The sequence below is a fragment of the Rhinolophus sinicus genome, chromosome 5 (genome assembly GCF_057876585.1).
Source record: "Rhinolophus sinicus isolate RSI-liver-muscle chromosome 5, RSI-T2T, whole genome shotgun sequence".
Lineage (NCBI taxonomy): Eukaryota > Metazoa > Chordata > Mammalia > Chiroptera > Rhinolophidae > Rhinolophus > Rhinolophus sinicus.
Genome location: NC_142505.1, coordinates 6,119,558 through 6,136,805, shown reverse-complemented (window position 1 = coordinate 6,136,805; position 17,248 = coordinate 6,119,558). Strand labels below are relative to the sequence as shown.

Below are 17,248 nucleotides of genomic sequence, written 5' to 3'. Positions count from 1 at the left end.
CCTGCAGGCAAGAAATCATAAAGCCATTAGGTGGGGAAGACGAGCCCTGGGGACAGCCATGCCTCAGCCCTCAGAACATGTGTGTAGACGTGCATGCACACGTACCCACATACACTTGGCACCTGCAGTGCACACTCAAGCCAACACTTTATTCAGCCCCCAGAGTGGGGCCATGGCCCATGTGTGCAGTCTGACACATTACTGTCAGGTTTCCATGCCCCAGGCCGCCTGTGGTCATCAGTTGGCACAGGTGTCTGCACACTTGCAAGCTTGGGGCTCTCTTCTCCTGGGTGGGAGGGGGGGGAGCTGTCTGCCCACTAGTCATGAACTGGGACTGGGCTGGGGGGGCTGGGGCTGGGTAGGGGCGGGCAGGGGGGCAGGGGCTGCCGGTGAATGAGAGCAAGTGATCAGTTGAGCCTGTGTTTGTGGTGGGGAATGCTGAAAAGTGGGACTGCTCAGACTCTGTGTGTGCCCAGGGTGTGAACCGTGTGTTTTGTGTGCTGGCAGTGATGTGTGCCAAGTTGTGTGTGCAGCCCCGTGTGTGCAGGAAATCATGTGTGCAGAGTGTAACTGGAAGCAGGCCTGTGTACGCCTTCCCATCACCATCCCTGCCACCTGCTGCCCCCTCCTTTCTGCCTCTTTGCCTCTTGCCTTTCCCTCCCTTTTCCCCATGAGCTCATCCTAGCCCCAGGGCTTTCACCAGCCTTCCTCCGAGCATCTTCAGGACTGGGCTGGGAGGCACAGGGGACTTTGTAAATTCTGTGTGGTCTGGGCTGAACCCCTCAACTCCTGGCTCCCTGGGGAGACGTGGAGCTGGGGCCTCTGCTGAGGGGCAGGACAAAGGCCATGGCCTATCAATCTGTCCTGAGAACCACAGGTAGGGCATAGGGCACAAAGCCTGGGGACATAGTGACCTCAGAGCCCTCTGACTTGGTGGAACCTGATGGCAAAGGACAGAACCCGATGCCGTTGGCAGCCCTTTCTTGACCCAGGACAGGCAGCCACAGCTCAGAGTTGTACCTGTATGGCCCAAGGGGACCCTAGCCAGCGTCTTCCTGAACCAGATGGCGTGGAGCGGCTTCAGCCTCTATAAACCCACCCCACGCCCCTCTCATGGCCCCAAAGCAGAGCCCTCTGAGACCTGATTCCCAGGTTTTATCTGAGACTTGGGACCAGGCAGCACCTCCCTTAGAACCTACAGTGTGGCCCTGCCCTGGGAGACAGTTAAAACCCAAGAACTGGGGAGTGAAGGGGGTGGTTTCAGGGTGTCCCTGGGGCCCTTGCCCTTCCTGGCTGACCAGCCTGGACCATGCTGAGCCCCCCTCTGCCCTGCAGGATTACATCTTCTACCTGGAGCCTGAGAGACTCGAGTCAGGGAAGGGCAAGTGTCCATACGACCCCAAGCTGGACACAGCCTCAGCCCTCATCAGTGAGTGCCCCCACCCCATCCTGCTTCTACAGCCTGAAAGTGTGGCCTCTGCCTCTGGAGTAGGGGGCGTGGCCCCAACACTGACCCAGGGTGCACATGTAGCCCGGAAGCCCCACAGTGGAGCCCCACCTGGCAGGGGGTGGGGTACAGACACACCCCAGTGTGAGCTGAGGAGCAGATACTAGGGGTGTGAGTTTCTATTCAGCCCCTCAGATCCTACCCTGAAATCCACAGTATGGTCCATGCAAAGGCCAAAACCTTCCCAGCCACAGGCTGCCTGGAGGAGGAGACAAGCCAACTGTGTGCAAGGGTTGGTCCCCTAGCATTTTCTTGTTTGTCTGAGAGGCTGGGACAGGCCCACAGAAAGCACCAATGGAGAGTCCTGGCCCTGTGACCAGCTGGGGAGAATTTGTTTCTGGTCTTCCAGGTGTCTGGGAGGGTTGGGGGAATGTTCTCTAAGGAGGGGTCCCGTCTGGGACCTCAGGAGCAGCTGCTTCCCCTACCCACAGGTTGGGTGAACCCACCGCTGACCCTGGTCCCTGCGCTGTGCCTGCCTTCTGGCTGCCCAACTCAGTCTGCCTCTCAGAGCAGCTGCTGGGCAACATGCCACCTCTAAACCTGGGAAAGGCCCCCAGGGCAGGGGTGGGCATTACCTGCCCTGTCTTGGCAAATGAGAAGGTCCTAGCCTGACAGCAGAGCCCGCCCTAGGGGAGTCTAGAGGGAATACATGGAGGCAGCACAGTTGTTACATTTTCAGGTGTCTTATGAGCCAGCTGTTAAACACAGCTATTATTAAAAAAATTAAATACATACTCAAAACTCATTACTGCCTAATTATTTTAACTGCATTTTATTATTACCCATGGTCTTGAGGTTATTTACATCTATCTTGTATCTGTGGGGTGGAAATACTATACAGTGGTGTTGGCAGCTCTTCCCAACTCCACTTTCAGGGACCTCAGGTTAGTAGCTTGCAGTCAGCCATGGTGGGACTATTTACCCACAGAAATCGGGTCTTGCTACCAATCAGAGCTCATTGCTACTAATCCCAGCCCTCCCAGAGCCAGTTAAACATTTACCGGCACCCCACTGGTGATACGCTTGTGCCCTGGGGAGGCTGAGGGGGAGACAGGACCCACCCTGGAGGTCATTTGGGCTGTGCCCTGGTCCTAGCAAAGGGCGGTCCTCTTGACTGACCCACCGGCCCCCCCACAGATGAGGAGCTCTACGCTGGCGTGTACATCGACTTCATGGGCACGGACGCAGCCATCTTCCGCACGCTTGGAAAGCAGACGGCCATGCGCACTGATCAGTACAACTCCCGGTGGCTCAATGGTGAGCATAGCCTGCCAGCCCCGGGGGCGCAGCATGTCTGGGATGTGGAACGTTGCGTAAGGAAGCAGTCCTAGGGGATTCCGGCCCTTTGACTGGCGGGGGTGGGGGTGGGGATGGGGGTTCCTGTACATGGCGGGGATTCTGTTGGGAAGAGGCACTGGCAGAGCAGGATCGCCCCGCTGACCCCTGCCCACCTGCAGACCCTTCTTTCATCCATGCTGAGCTCATCCCCGACAGCGCCGAGCGCAATGACGACAAGCTCTACTTCTTCTTCCGTGAGCGGTCGGCGGAGGCGCCACAGAGCCCTGCGGTGTATGCGCGCATCGGCCGTATCTGCCTGGTAGGCGTTGCTGGGCCCATGCTGCCCCTCTCCGGACGTAGCCCTGGGTCTTTCAGCCCTTCTCTGCCGGCGGTTTGGGGATGAGTGGGCTGATCTGACTCGGCTCTTTGTCCCCTCCCCCCCAGAATGATGACGGCGGCCACTGCTGCCTGGTCAACAAATGGAGCACGTTCCTGAAGGCCCGGCTGGTGTGCTCTGTGCCAGGCGAGGATGGCATTGAGACTCACTTCGATGAGCTCCGTGAGTACCCAGCAGATAGGTGGGGCCTTGTGGCTACTACTGGAGGGATGGAGGCTGGCTGGCTGGTCAGGTCAGGGCACCTTTGGTGGGCCCCGCTGAGCAGGAGTGGGCAGGGCCCAGGGGCGCCTGGCTAAGGCACCCTCCCAGCACCTTCTCCCTCTGTCCCCAGAGGATGTGTTTGTCCAGCAGACCCAGGATGTGAGGAACCCCGTCATTTATGCTGTCTTTACTTCCTCGGGGTGAGGCTGAGGCCGGGACCACAGTGGCATGGTGTGGCTGGAGGGGGGCTATGACTTGTGGAGGACCCCAGCCTGGTGGCGAGCTGTGGGGAGGGGGGCAGGCTAGGAGGGGCCTGGGCCGAGGGTCTGCCCAGTCCATCTCAGCAGCCTGCCCTGCCCACAGCTCCGTGTTCCGAGGCTCTGCCGTGTGCGTTTACTCCATGGCAGACATTCGCATGGTCTTCAACGGGCCCTTTGCCCACAAGGAGGGCCCCAACTACCAGTGGATGCCCTTCTCAGGGAAGATGCCCTACCCACGGCCTGGCACGGTGAGGACCCTTCTCACTCTGCCTTTTCCTTTCCTCTCCTGCAAGGCCTATTCCGAGTCAACCCTTAGCAGACGTGGGCCCCACCATCATGGTGCTCACAGGCATATGGGAGAGGTGGATCATACACGTATAAACCCTCCATTTATCCTTAGTAAAGCTGAAATTTGAAAACAAATAAAACCATGTACACACGGCATCAGGCTGTGAAGGAACCCAGCCAGGATCCTGAAACAAAGATGGCAGGCTAGGTATGGCAGGCTGCTCCGTCTGGGGGGCTGTTTGGGAGCCGAAGGTTGGAGGAAAGAGTCTTCAAGGCAGAAGCTAAGAGGCAGGGCTGGAGGTCAGTGTAGCCCACTAACTAGGCAAGGAGGTGGAGGTGGGCAGGGGCTGACCTGCAGGGCCTCGGTGGTGGTAGGAGGTGATTTATTTGATCTTGGTGTGACATGGGCCACACTAGGAGTCTAAGCAGGAGAGCAACATGATCTGAACAAATGCAGTGGGCAGTTGTGGCTCATGTGGTCAGGACTGGGATGGAGAAGCTGGTCTCAGCAGAGGTCAGGGAAGGCATCCCCCAGAGGTGAAGTTGGATGCTGGGCTGGAGTGAAGCTGGCAGGGGTGGGGGAAGTATGGCCAGAGTGTTAAAGGAGCCTACTATCTCTCTGAGCATCATCCAACATGGAGGAGGTGAGGGTGTGTGTGGCAGGAAGTGGAGGAACATCCAGAGAGGAAGGAGACATCAGGGTGGAGGCCATGGAAAGGGAGTGGTCAGCTTTGCTGAATGCTGCCACAAGGTCACAGCTCATGAAGCCAGGGAGGTGGCTGTGGGAGACCTTGGGACTTCAGCTGGAGTAGGACCTGCAGAGGCTGGGTGAAGGGCAAAAACCTGACTGGGGGTTCTGAGGAGTGGAGCTGGCAGAGGTGGTGGGGACAGACAGAACAGCATCTTCTCTTGGAGCTCGTGGGTCCAGCGAGCCCCACGTGGGAGGCCTGGACCTGACACTCTCACCTGCCTACAGTGCCCTGGTGGAACCTTTACACCATCCATGAAGTCCACCAAAGACTATCCTGATGACGTGATCAACTTCATGCGCAGCCACCCACTCATGTACCAGGCCGTGTACCCGCTGCAGCGGCGGCCCCTGGTGGTCCGCACGGGCGCTCCCTACCGTCTCACCACTGTCGCCGTGGACCAGGTGGATGCAGCCGATGGGCGCTATGAGGTGCTTTTCCTGGGCACAGGTACCCACTGCTGCTCCCGGCCCCTCCCGCGCTGGGCCCGCTGGGTGGAGGGTGCTGATCCATGGGGCTGGGACCTACGCTGCTAGGGGTTGCTGCAGGCTGGTCAAGGTCAACTCTGCCACCGTCCTCCTTTGGAGCCTTCTCCCTGTTGCCAGGATAACAGACTAGGGGTGGGCAAACCTCGTCGTCATCCCTAGGGGCCAGGAGACCAAGGACACTGGGTGCCTGGGGACCCATGTAGGAAAGGGGGGACAGATGGCAGACACCTCCAGGATAGGTGGGTCCAAATGCTAACACACATATGCTCATAGGCACACATACAAGTGCACCCACCACCGTTCCAGTAGCCCTCACCACGGGGGACTACTCCCACGTCCTGTTCTGAGCAGTGCCCAGACAAGGGTCTGGGGTGGGAGGGCCAGGCCCTGGCCCTGATGCCCCTTATCCTGGGCCAGTCCCCTCAGACCTCTTCCCATCACTGGGCGAAACTCTTCAGTCTTGGCACAGAGCTGCTGCTCCACTGCCCTCTGGGGTTTGGGCCCTGGTGGGGGAAGGGGCTGAGGCTGGTGCCCCTTCCCCAGCATCCTCAGCCTCACTGAGGCCCTGCCCGGCCCGTTCCAGACCGCGGGACAGTGCAGAAGGTCATTGTGCTGCCCAAGGACGACCAGGAGATGGAGGAGCTCATGCTGGAGGAGGTGGAAGTCTTCAAGGTGGGTGTGACCACCTAGTCCTGTCTGCACCCAGGCCCTGTCCGTACCAGCTCCTGTCCGTACCAGCTCCTGACCTCAGACCTCCAGGGCAGGGCAGGGAGGGAGTGCCCAGGGTCCAACGCTGATCCCTATTTTCTTCCAGGACCCAGCACCTGTTAAGACCATGACCATCTCTTCCAAGAGGGTGAGTTTTGGCAAAGTGGGCTGGGGGTCGGGATGGAGCCTGCTACCCCTTGGGGTCATGCCCTCGGTGCAGGGGTGGGGAAACTGAGGCATGGAACAGGAAGGGAAGGAGCCTGGCCCACTTGGCTCCTGATGGGGGCTGACGATGGGAGGGAACTGATGTGCCCTAACCCTCCCCCAGCAACAACTGTATGTGGCCTCAGCCGTGGGTGTCACACACCTGAGCCTGCACCGCTGTCAGGCGTATGGGGCCGCCTGTGCTGACTGCTGCCTTGCCCGGGACCCCTACTGTGCCTGGGATGGTCAGGCCTGTTCTCGCTACACAGCGTCCTCCAAGAGGTATGGACCTGCCGACCTTTGGAATTTTGGCCACCAGACCCAGGGCGCTGTCCTGGCAGTCTGGAGGTGGATGCAATATTACCCAGGAAAAAATCTATGAGCCCTGGATTCTGGAGGGTACAGGGACGTGGGAGGGGCACGCCTCTTTAGGCATAATCCTCCAGGAGCTATCCTCATCTAGGCGGAGCCGCCGGCAGGACGTCCGGCACGGGAACCCCATTAGGCAGTGCCGTGGCTTCAACTCCAACCGTGAGTGTGCTGGGCCTCCCCGCTGGGTGCTCCTCGCAGCTCCGAGCCCCATGCAGCCCACTGAGCTGCTCACAGGGCCTCCACTAGAAGGATTCTCACATGGCCCGTGGGGGTGTAAGGGCTTGGGGTTTTGGAGATGGATGCCCGATGGCTCATCTCTGCCTTTCTGGGTGGGTGTCCCTGTATGTGCTACTCGGTGCCTGCCCCCACTGGCCTGCAGTCTGCCCAGAGGCACTGCTGCTTTCACACAGCGCCCTCTTGTCCGACAGCCAATAAGAATGCCGTGGAGTCGGTGCAGTATGGCGTGGCAGGCAGCGCTGCCTTTCTTGAGTGCCAGCCCCGCTCGCCCCAGGCCACTGTTAAGTGGCTGTTCCAGCGAGATCCCAGTGACCGGCGCCGCGAGGTGATTTCCTTTGCCCCGCAGTCTTCCCGTGGATGTGGGAGTCCCTTGTACAGTAGAAATTCCACATGGGTGAAAGGTGGGGTAGGAGCCAATCTGGGGCAGCCCTCATTCTAAGAAAGCACTTCCAAACTCCCTTACCTACGAGGAAATCATTTGGGTGAATCTAGTTATATGGAAGCTCTGTGGGGTTTCCGTGTTATATGAAACCTTTGCTAGGCAATGCCTCTTTCCGTGAAAGCTTCATATGTGTATCCATTGGAAGTGTACCTCCTTGTAGGGAAATGTCATTGGGTGGGCTCCAGTATATGGAAATTCTGTAGGGTAGCCCTCATTTTGTGGAAATGCCTTCCAGGCATTCCCTCCTTACATGGATGTTTTATGAGAGAGCTCCAATTGGGTATTCTCATTAAATAGAAATTCTATGTGGGCGTGCTCCAACATTTTCTCATTGTACAGAATCCCCTTATGGTCACCCCTCCTGAAATGGAAATATGTGTGGATGCTTCATTCAGATGTTATGTGAAACCTTCCTGTGGGTGTTTCTTGGTATATGGAAATTCCAGATGGGTGCCCTTACATGGGATGGCCACAGAGGTGGTGTGATCTAGGAGCTGGCTGGGGCAGCAGGGTGGTCACATAGCCCCTGAGCCCCCACTCTCTGCCCCTCAGATTCGTGCAGAGGACCGTTTCCTGCGCACAGAGCAAGGCTTGCTGCTTCGTGCCCTGCAGCTCAGCGATCGCGGCCTGTACTCCTGCACGGCCACTGAGAACAACTTCAAGCACATCGTCACGCGGGTGCAGCTGCATGTACTGGGCCGGGACGCTGTCCACGCTGCCCTCTTCCCACCACCAGCTGTGAGCGCCCCACCGCCCCCAGGTGCCGGCCCCCCCACACCACCATACCAGGAATTGGCCCAGCTGCTGGCCCAGCCAGAAGTGGGCCTCATCCACCAGTACTGCCAGGGCTACTGGCGCCACGTGCCCCCCAGCCCCAGGGAGGCCCCGGGGGCACCCCGGCCTCCTGAATCCCAGGACCAGAAAAAGCCCCGGAACCGCCGCCACCACCCGCCGGACACATGAGGCCAGCTGTCTAAGCCCTGCAATGGGCCAGCCTCGCCCTTGTCCCTTTTAATATAAAAGATATATAGATATATATATATATAAAAATATCTATATTCTATACACACCCTGCCCCTGCAAAGACAGTATTTATTGGTGGGTTGTATATAGCCTGCCTCGTCGGCAGCATCATCCAAAACTTTGACCCATGCTGGTCAGAGACGGCAGAAAGCAGAGCCCACCTAATGAGGCCCAGTCAGTTGGCAGGGTCAGACTAGGACTGTACAGCCCCAGACTCAGCTGGGAGTCCACCTGCTGGACAGCCACCACTGGGATCTACAGGACACAGGGAGGGAGCGAGCTCCGCGTGGACGGGGCACGGACTCCACCTTTGCCAATGTGTGCTGTCAACCTGAGCCATCGGCATAGACATGAATACGAGGACTGCTTTGGAGACTGGGGGTGGGAGGGGGGCTCAGATGCACTCAGAGAGGAAGAAGGGGCCGTCACAGAATGCCGGCCCCTGCCTGGGAGCGGGGCACTCAGTCAAGGCCAGCCCCTTCCTGGGTATTTATTCTCTATTTATTGGGGACTAGAGAAGAGGAGCCCTGCATGGGTGGGGCAACCCCTCCAGCCCCTCCTTCCCTCCCTGCCTGGTCACTCTACCTCCTCTTCGCTTTTTCTGTGCCACTGTGACTCAGGGGCTGGGAGAATAGCAGAGGGGCCAGGCGAAACCAGGGCTGAGGGGAGAGGAGGCCATGGTGGAGGCCTGGGGCCTACAGGGGCTCCCCAGGGCTCCCTTCTGCCCACCACTTCAGATGATGGGTGTAAATAGCTCTGGTGGGGCAGTTGGGTAGGTGGATGGGGGCTCCTAGCGGCCCTCTGCTGCCCAGGCCACAGCCGCCCTTGGGTTCCATCTTGTTAATAAACACTGGCTCTGGGACTGGACTTTGGCTTTTCTCCTTGGCAGGGGAGGAAGGATGGGGGTTCAGCCATGCCCAGATTCTGTGTCTCCTGCCCCCCAAACTCCATGGGTCCTGGCCACCAGTTCCCACACGTTCTCTTTTACATTCCATTAGCTCATTCAATTGTTTGATCATTTGTTCACCATTCCTTCCTCACCTGGCTTTGTGTGCAGCCTGGTGCTGGCACTAAGGACTCGGAATTGGCAAGACACAGCCACAGCCCTCACAATCTAGTTGCCCCCACCCTGAGATTCCCAACAAAATTCCCATCCTTCCTGCCTCCTTCCAGCCAGCTCTCCACAGAGGGCCCAGCATGAGCAAATGAGCAGAGGTAGGGAGACCAGCGTAGGTGAGTTGCTGCGAGAGGAGGAAGTGGGGCTGGGCACCCTGGGCCAAATAGAATGAGTTCGGCCCTGGTCGGGGAAGCTAGGAGCTGGGGAGTCCCATGAACCCAGCAGGGCTTAGGGCCATACCTGATAGCAAGGGGAGCCAGGTGGCGACTGGAAAACAGTAGACTGGCCCCACTTTAAATAAACCCAATAAGCAGAAGCCAGGTTTTCATTGGTTTAACAAACCTGGGCTCCTGCAACACCCCGCCCCCCTGGGAAGTGTGTAAGGGGCTGCAGAGACCACCCTTCCCCAGACCACTTACAATGTGGAGGCGTAAATGATCTTGCTTCTGGACAGATCTCCGTGTCCCCCCCCCCACCCCCACAGAGGAGAGCCACATGTTAGAGACACACTTCAGTGCTCAGTGTCTGGGGCCTTGGCACCCCCTCGTGGTATCTTGGGTTGCAAACAGTTGGATATTAAAAGGCAGCCAGGTTTCCAGTAGTTAAACCAGAAGGCTCAGGGCCCCTAGATGGGGCCTCGGGAGCCCAGGGTTTAGATCTGATGAGAGGTCCAGAGCCTGGAAACTTAAAACTATGGGCTCAATTAACAACTTCCACTCATCAGCACTCCCCATCCTACCGGAACCCACACACAGATCCCTAAGGTGAGGCAGGCATGCCCCAGAAATACCCCTAGGCAGGTCCCAGAGCACGCACAGGGGACAGAACAAGAGCAGAGCAGAAGAGCCCCACCCCTGCTTGCCCCAGAGTGCCAGACCTGTTCTGGGACTGTTTCCCCATCTGACAACAGGCCTGCAAAACATTCTCTGGAGGAGCCTAGCCACCTCTGCAGGTCAGAGGCTTTGTTGCTCTCCAGTACATACAAATAGGTAGACACACATGAAAGTGTGCACATATACAGGTACACGCGTAAATGTACATGTACACAGGCACCTGCTCAGACACAAATACAGGAAACCACACTAATGCATTGCACATGTCCGTGCATTTATACATTCACACACACGCATGTTAATCCACACAAGCATGCACATGTGCACACAAAGAGAAATGTACAGAAGCACATACATACCTGTACACATGTACAAGACATGTACATAGGCGCACACACATGCACTCACAAAAAGGCACACACATGTACATGTGTACACACAAGTGTACACGGACAAATGTGTTGTCATATCATTGGCTTGCTTGGTGCCAACAAAGGATAGACACCCCCCACCAGGCACAATAGCAGACATGCACGCACACCCAAGTCCCCTGGCATCATGGAGGCATGTAGAAGCCCTGCTCAGGTCAGATCCAGCCCTCACTATGGCGCAAATGCAATGTCTACCTTTGCGTCTTGATTTCCTGCAGAGTATAGAACTCTGGTCCCGAGTCACTCGGCCCTTCTCAACCACCTCCTGCTGTATAGCCCCCTGAGCCTCTGCTTCCTCAGTACAATGGGGCTGCTGACATGGGTACCCTCCCCCAGGACCGGTGTGAGCTCACAAGATATGGAGCAGTGCTGAAACCAGTGCTGGGCACAGACCAGGTGCTGGATACATGCTTCTTCCTCTACTCCCTGCTGTCAGCGCCAACCCTCCATGGTCCCCACCCCCGGGGCTTGAAGCCCTGTCCTCCCCTTTCTAAGCTGGACCTTACCAAACATGTCTCCTTGCTCCAGGGCAGGGGCAGGACTGCCTCCAGGAGGGTTGGTGAGGGGTGGGTGGCAGAAGGGGTGCAGAGTCAGCAGTTGAGGGATTGGGGCCATGCTGGCCTGATTAGAAGAGCTGGAGGCTGAGCTGGATTCACCTGTCCTTGTCTCTGGTTGGCTCTTGGGTACCTCCAGTACCCAAATTCCACTAAGCAGCCCTACCAGGGCCTGCACAGATCTGTGGAGAGCCAGTTGATTGCCAGTCCTGGGACCAGGAGGCTGTCCAGGGAGGCCAGAGACTGGCCTGAGCCTGACTCTGGGGATCCCTCCATCCAGAAAAGCCAACTGACCAACCTGTTCCTTCACCCGCTGCGGGGCCATGGGGGCTGGGGCCAGCGCAGAAGAGAAGCACTCAAGGGAGCTAGAAAAGAAACTGAAAGAAGATGCTGAGAAGGATGCTCGAACCGTGAAGCTGCTGCTTCTGGGTAGGGATGTGGGCCCAGGTCAGAGGCTGGGGGCAGGCATGTGACCTTTGTGTGAAGCAGGGGTGAGCAGAATGAGCCTGCAACAGGGCAGGTTACAGAGTGGGAGCCCCGGCGGCCAGGCAAGGCCCAGCCTGACAGGTGATACCCCAGCTCCCCAAGTCTGAGTATGCCATGGAACTCCTCTCCAGAGGTCCCGCCTCAGGCAGCCGCTCCTCCCGAGAAGTTTGTGTCAGCCGCTCTTATAGAGGTGTGGGTATGAGGCACTTTTGCTCTGGCTGGGCTCGTGGAGCTCCAGCCTTTGGCTTGATGGGTGTGCTGGGCAGGGCTCAGAAACCAGGGGCCTCCTTGGGAGCACCGCTAGGGCTGCGCCCTTGGGAAGGAGAGGGTCACAGTCGTCCTGAGAGTGGGCAGGCTCTAGGACCATGCAGAGCCACACACAATGGCCCTCAGTTTCCAGAGCTTTACTGTGGGCAGACCTGAAAAGCAGCTCGAGGGTGAGGAGGGGTACTAAGGCCCAGTGGAGAATAGATAAGGCCATGCCCATGGTCTCATGGAAGTGAGGGGAGATGAGGCTGAGCCAGTGCCTCGAGGCCACTGCTTCCCCCAACGGGAAGAAGGAGCTGTTCTGAGAGGGCAGTCAGGCTCCACCCAGGCTCTCCAGGGTCCAGTCAGGCAGCGGGATGTGGGCAGACAGGCCAAGTCAGAGTGCCGGGGAAGACAGAGAGGCTAAGCCAGAAATCCCATTAACTGTGCCCAGCACCCTCGGGAGAGCAGGCTTAGAGGGGCTATCAGCTCCGTCTCTTCCCCCACCCAAAGGCGCTAATCCCCTCTGAGCCTCTTGGAGACACTCCCCTCCCACCTCAGGTGAAAAGCTAGGTTGACCCTACTCATAATAATCCCCTGCGTGCGGTACCAGATATATCCACAAGGTGGCGCCCTAGGTTGTCTTTATTTTCGTCTCAGGCTGATAAAGGTTGTATATCAGGGTCTTGGAGGTTCCTCAGCACAGCTGAGGTCGATGATTCCCCTGGTCAGCTCTCTTCTGTCACTGCTGACATTAACAAACGTTTTTCTGCCAGAGTGTCAGGACCTTACCTTGGAGAATGGGGGGGAAACAGATGGAACTAGGGGCTGGGCTGGTGCTCTGGGTCTGCCTAGCCATTTTCCAGGCCTCGTTTCCAGGGGCAGTAAGGCGAGTAGGGGAGAGATGCGATCAGCGCGGCTCTGAGGTAGGGCTTCCCTTCCAGGTGCCGGTGAATCCGGGAAGAGCACCATTGTCAAGCAGATGAAGTGAGTGCCCTTGCCGGTTGGGAGGCCTTGGGAGGGGGGAGGGGAAGGGAGCCTTGCGCACAGGGCCTGTCCTTCCCCACCCGACCACGAGGCGCTGACCGCTGCTCTCCCTGGCTGCAGGATCATCCACCAGGATGGGTACTCGCTGGAAGAGTGTCTCGAGTTCATTGCCATCATCTATGGCAACACGCTGCAGTCCATCCTGGCCATAGTCCGCGCTATGACTACACTCAACATCCAGTACGGAGATTCTGCGCGCCAGGTGTGCCAGGAGGCGGGCTGAGCGGACCTCTGGGGACTCGAGGCGCCGAGCTGGGCCCAAGCCCTAATCACCACCTACCATTCCCACCTGTCCCCAGGACGATGCCCGGAAGCTGATGCACATGGCGGACACCATCGAGGAGGGCACGATGCCTAAAGAGATGTCGGACATCATCCAGCGGCTGTGGAAGGACTCTGGTATCCAGGCCTGTTTCGATCGCGCCTCGGAGTACCAGCTCAACGATTCCGCCGGCTAGTGAGCGCGCAGGCGGGGCGTGGGGGCGCGGGCGGGGCTCTGCGACACTCCTGCTTTCCACCCACCCACACCCAGGCGTCTCCCGCAGCTACCTCTCCGACCTGGAGCGCCTGGTAACCCCGGGCTACGTGCCCACTGAGCAGGACGTGCTGCGCTCGCGTGTCAAGACTACCGGCATTATCGAGACGCAGTTCTCCTTCAAGGACCTCAACTTCCGGTACGACCCTGGGCCCGCGTCCTCGCTCTGGGGCCCTGCCAGCGAGTTCACCGCCCCGAGGCCCCTCGCGTCCCAGTGGCCCCATCCCTACAGGAGACACTTCGGGTTCTCGGATAGCCCGCAGGCGGAAAGGCCCGGCCCCTCCAGGTGCCAGAGCGGTCTGAGTGAGCCCTAGCCAGCACTGGGAAGCTAGGGGAGGCCGGGGGCTCGACGCGCCGGTTCAGGTCCCTTCTGACCCGCAGGATGTTCGATGTGGGTGGGCAGCGCTCGGAGCGCAAGAAGTGGATCCACTGCTTCGAGGGTGTGACCTGCATCATCTTCATCGCGGCGCTGAGTGCCTATGACATGGTGCTGGTGGAGGACGACGAAGTGGTGAGTGCCACGCAGGGCCTGAGTGAGGCCCGCGGGAAGCAGGAGACAGCGCTGCGAGAGTGGGGAGTGTCTGGGAGGGGCATTCGTTTCAGAGTGGTCCGAAGGAGTAGAGGAGGCAGCCAGCAGCCCCACTGAGAGGTGTTGGGGGGAGACTGGCCTGAAGCTGTCAGCGGAGAGGCCCCCGGTGCCCTGGAGCCCAGAGGGGAGGTGTCGCTGCCGCCGTTGTTCCCCGGTGCCCGACAGCTTCTGCCCTCTTCAGAACCGCATGCACGAGAGCCTGCACCTGTTCAACAGCATCTGCAACCACCGCTACTTCGCCACCACGTCTATCGTGCTCTTCCTCAACAAGAAGGACGTTTTTTCCGAGAAGATTAAAAAGGCGCATCTCAGCATCTGCTTCCCGGACTACGATGGTGAGACTCCGGGCCCGGCCGCCAGGCGGCGACCCACCCCCACGATCTCGGGCTGCCTCCTCCTGCCCTGAAGGATTTGCGGTAGGGAGTAAGAGCCCCCTTCCTCGCCAGGACCCAACACATACGAGGACGCGGGCAACTACATCAAGGTGCAGTTCCTCGAGCTCAACATGCGACGCGACGTGAAGGAGATTTATTCCCACATGACGTGCGCCACCGACACGCAGAACGTCAAGTTTGTCTTCGACGCTGTCACGGACATCATCATCAAGGAGAACCTCAAAGACTGTGGCCTCTTCTGAGGTGGGCTTCTCCCAGCCCGGATGCTCCCCTGCCTTGCCCCTTGGTCTCAGTACCCCAGCCCCATCCCAAGCTCCCCACCCCACCTCACTACAGCAGACCCACCCCAAGTCCCGCCCCAGCTTTCCAGACCCACTCCACCGCCTGACCCCCAACTCCCAAACCCCTCTGCCCCATCCTGGCTCCTCAGGCTCCACCCACTGCCACAGGCCCCGCCCCTGACTCACAACTCCCACCCACTTAATCTCTGACAGGCCCAATTCCCCAGGTGTCGCTGCTTCCAAATTCTCCTCCACAATATCTCTCAGCCTAAACTCAATTATTTTGGGGCTAGGGATGTTGACAGATTCTTTCTTGTTTTCCCAGGTTCCTGAACCCATGTGCATCCTAAGACCCTGTAGCTCTAGCTGCCTTGTAGTCCCAGCCAATAGGACCCTATCATCTCCCCAGGACTTCTGGGCCCCAGCCTGTGGCCCCACCAACCACAGATCCAAAACCCTGAGCCCCACTAGCCTTGAGGCCCTGACACTTCCCTGTGATTCCTAGGCCTCCCAGAGCCAGGTGCCCCCAACCCCAGCGCTGCCCTTCACGGCCTGGTTGCCCTGGCCTCCAAGACCCAACACAGCCAGCTCCAGCTAGGAGCAGGCAGGACTTGGGGCAGCTCGAGCACACAGTGACTCAGCAGTGCCCAACTGACCAATTTCCTGCAGCTTTCCCGCCCCAGGGGGCCCCTGACTCACCTTGGTGGGTCTGGGCTCAGCAAACAGCCCTCCCTCCCAGAGTCTCATGAAGGGCAGAGGGGCAGGCAAGGATCCCTCCTCCAAGCCGGCCTGATGCTTGCCATCAACTCGTTCCAGCTGTACCACCTCCATGTGACAAGTCTGACACCTGTCTACCCCAGCAGCTTCAGGGGTCCAAAGTCCAAGCCAGCTCTGGCCTGTGCAGTTCCTACATAGATGAATTAGTGAGTGGGGGCAGGCCTGGGAGCCCCTGGATGCCAGAGAGAGAATCAAGCTGGACCCTTCCCCTCATACCAGGCTCACAGTAGCCCCCTAACCCCTTCCCCCACAGGCTCTGCCCCCTCTGTCCTTGAACACAAGATCCGCTCACCCACCCACCCACAGTACTGCAGGCCAGCCAAAGGGAGGGTCTGTTGAGGGCGGGTACTGTTGACACCAGCTGTAGCCAATGGTCAAAGTGTCCTGAAGGGTGGCTGGGGGCAGAGTCCAGCTCCCATCGATCAGCCCCAGGAAGAGAATTTGGGACAGGACGGAGACCAGGTCGTGCCCAGAGGGGTCTACCTCAGGTGGGGTCACAAGCAAACCCAGATGACATTTGTCCCTGCCAGCAGCTTCTCTCACCCTTTCTATTCAGGGCCCATCCCCTAGCAGGAAAAACGGAGGGCCATGCCTGAACTGTCAGGGACAAAGGCCCATGTCCCCACATCCCCACTCCCTACTTCTCATCAATCACCAAGTCCTTGCTGATGTCCATGGGCCAGGGCCTGTGCTGCAGGCGAGAACAGGAGCTTCTGTCCAGCAAGGCCTGAGAACAATTCGCACTCATCCTCAGCTAAATGCAGACTCAGCAATAAACCTTTGCATCAGGCCCCAGCTGTCCTTTCTTGGGGGAAGAGGGCGAGTGTTAATTATCACTCTCATGAGCATTGATGGAGTGTCCAGTGCCAGGCTGGCCACGAGTGGGAAGATGGTTCCTGCTACGCTAAGGCACCTTACTTGACATGGCAGGGGGCACTGTTGGAAGCATGTGGTCAACTTGTGCCTCTTGGTGGAGGTGAAGGGGGAGAAGAGCCATGGAAAATGTTCGCAGGGACAGTCTTGGATTGAGAGGGAGTTTTGACATGGAAGGTCATTCTAGCCAGAACAGTAGAGTGTACAAGACCCAGGAACACGGGCTTGGGGGCCACAGGAGTTCAGGAGAACAGGAGCAGGAAAGGGGGACATGGGATGGAGAGATAGTGGGCAAATGCCAAATGCCAACCTGAGGGCCTGGGCTTCCTCCATAAGATGATGGGTTTTGGAAGCGCTTGAAGTTAAGACATAATTGCAGGGCTGGGATTAGGGTGAGGCAAATGAGGCATCATTTGATGCAAAATTTGGGGTGGTGCCAAAAGTTTCAGTAATCAAGATTAATAATATATTAATGCCATACTTAAAAAAAAAATCAAAACAATTGCAAAAAAAGAAGTCCATGCTGCACAAAATATCAAAATTCTAAATACAGACGAGATCTCACAGAGCCCTGCCAAGCCGTGTTGGTGCCACATTGGATCCTGAAGCAAAAGCAAAAATGTCCACTCCTATATATGGTTTTATGTATTTTTAATGGTTAATTTTTTTTACAGAACTTTAAAGTAGTTGAAAAAACATTGAAATAATTGACAGTAGGTATATTAAAACTCAAAGCATTGTTTTAACCTGAAATATTTTACTTATACCTAAACAGAATTTATAATTTTATTTTCCTGACTTTAATGGAAATAAAATCATCAATATTTATCCAAACTGCTTCTGGAAAAAATAATCATTAAAAATTGTCATAGAAAAAAAAAAATTGTCATAGAAACGTATATAGGTGCACAGTTTTCCTGGGGGCTGGTG

General features: G+C 57.6%; 2 protein-coding genes and 1 long non-coding RNA gene across 6 annotated transcripts in view; 2 read left to right on the top strand and 1 right to left on the bottom strand.

Moving 5' to 3' along the window:
* Nucleotides 1–9,021, top strand: part of SEMA3F (semaphorin 3F) — a 29,267-nt gene extending 20,246 nt beyond the window's left edge. For both annotated transcript variants that reach the window (XM_019723800.3, XM_088798123.1), the window contains 13 exons: nt 1,336–1,429; nt 2,645–2,764; nt 2,965–3,104; nt 3,230–3,344; nt 3,514–3,583; nt 3,747–3,891; nt 4,908–5,130; nt 5,752–5,840; nt 5,983–6,024; nt 6,205–6,362; nt 6,544–6,611; nt 6,881–7,014; nt 7,684–9,021. In XM_019723800.3, coding sequence (XP_019579359.3) covers nt 1,336–1,429; nt 2,645–2,764; nt 2,965–3,104; nt 3,230–3,344; nt 3,514–3,583; nt 3,747–3,891; nt 4,908–5,130; nt 5,752–5,840; nt 5,983–6,024; nt 6,205–6,362; nt 6,544–6,611; nt 6,881–7,014; nt 7,684–8,094 — 1,809 coding nt within the window. In that variant the 3' untranslated portion in view covers nt 8,095–9,021. The remainder of the gene's footprint in view (nt 1–1,335; nt 1,430–2,644; nt 2,765–2,964; nt 3,105–3,229; nt 3,345–3,513; nt 3,584–3,746; nt 3,892–4,907; nt 5,131–5,751; nt 5,841–5,982; nt 6,025–6,204; nt 6,363–6,543; nt 6,612–6,880; nt 7,015–7,683) is intronic.
* A 139-nt stretch (nt 9,022–9,160) lies between these two features.
* Nucleotides 9,161–16,235, top strand: GNAT1 (G protein subunit alpha transducin 1). 3 transcript variants are annotated; one of them, XM_019723802.3, is made up of 8 exons: nt 9,161–11,518; nt 12,766–12,808; nt 12,929–13,070; nt 13,168–13,325; nt 13,414–13,542; nt 13,785–13,914; nt 14,174–14,327; nt 14,439–16,235. In XM_019723802.3, the coding sequence occupies exons 1-8, from the start codon at nt 11,413–11,415 to the stop codon at nt 14,627–14,629; spliced, it is 1,053 nt and encodes a 350-aa protein (XP_019579361.1). In that variant the 5' UTR covers nt 9,161–11,412; the 3' UTR covers nt 14,630–16,235. The 3 variants fall into 3 exon arrangements, with proteins under 3 accessions (XP_019579361.1, XP_074168402.1, XP_074168401.1); XM_074312301.2 differs by lacking the exon at nt 9,161–11,518 and having other exon boundaries at nt 12,660–12,808; nt 13,414–13,689; nt 13,767–13,914; nt 14,439–14,630; nt 14,994–16,235; XM_074312300.2 differs by lacking the exon at nt 9,161–11,518 and having other exon boundaries at nt 12,660–12,808; nt 13,414–13,689; nt 13,767–13,914.
* Nucleotides 12,440–15,504, bottom strand: LOC141567148 (uncharacterized). The gene is made up of 2 exons (XR_012489558.2): nt 15,368–15,504; nt 12,440–14,394 (listed from the first exon to the last, which is right to left on the bottom strand). It is a non-coding gene; the product is annotated as an uncharacterized LOC141567148 (long non-coding RNA).
* Nucleotides 16,236–17,248: the final 1,013 nt, after the last annotated feature.

Coding starts and splice junctions, on each gene's coding strand:
- GNAT1 (XM_074312301.2), top strand. Junction 13,071..13,167: donor ACGGAGATTCTGCGCGCCAG/GTGTGCCAGGAG, acceptor ACCTGTCCCCAG/GACGATGCCCGGAAGCTGAT. Junction 13,326..13,413: donor CTCAACGATTCCGCCGGCTA/GTGAGCGCGCAG, acceptor CGTCTCCCGCAG/CTACCTCTCCGACCTGGAGC.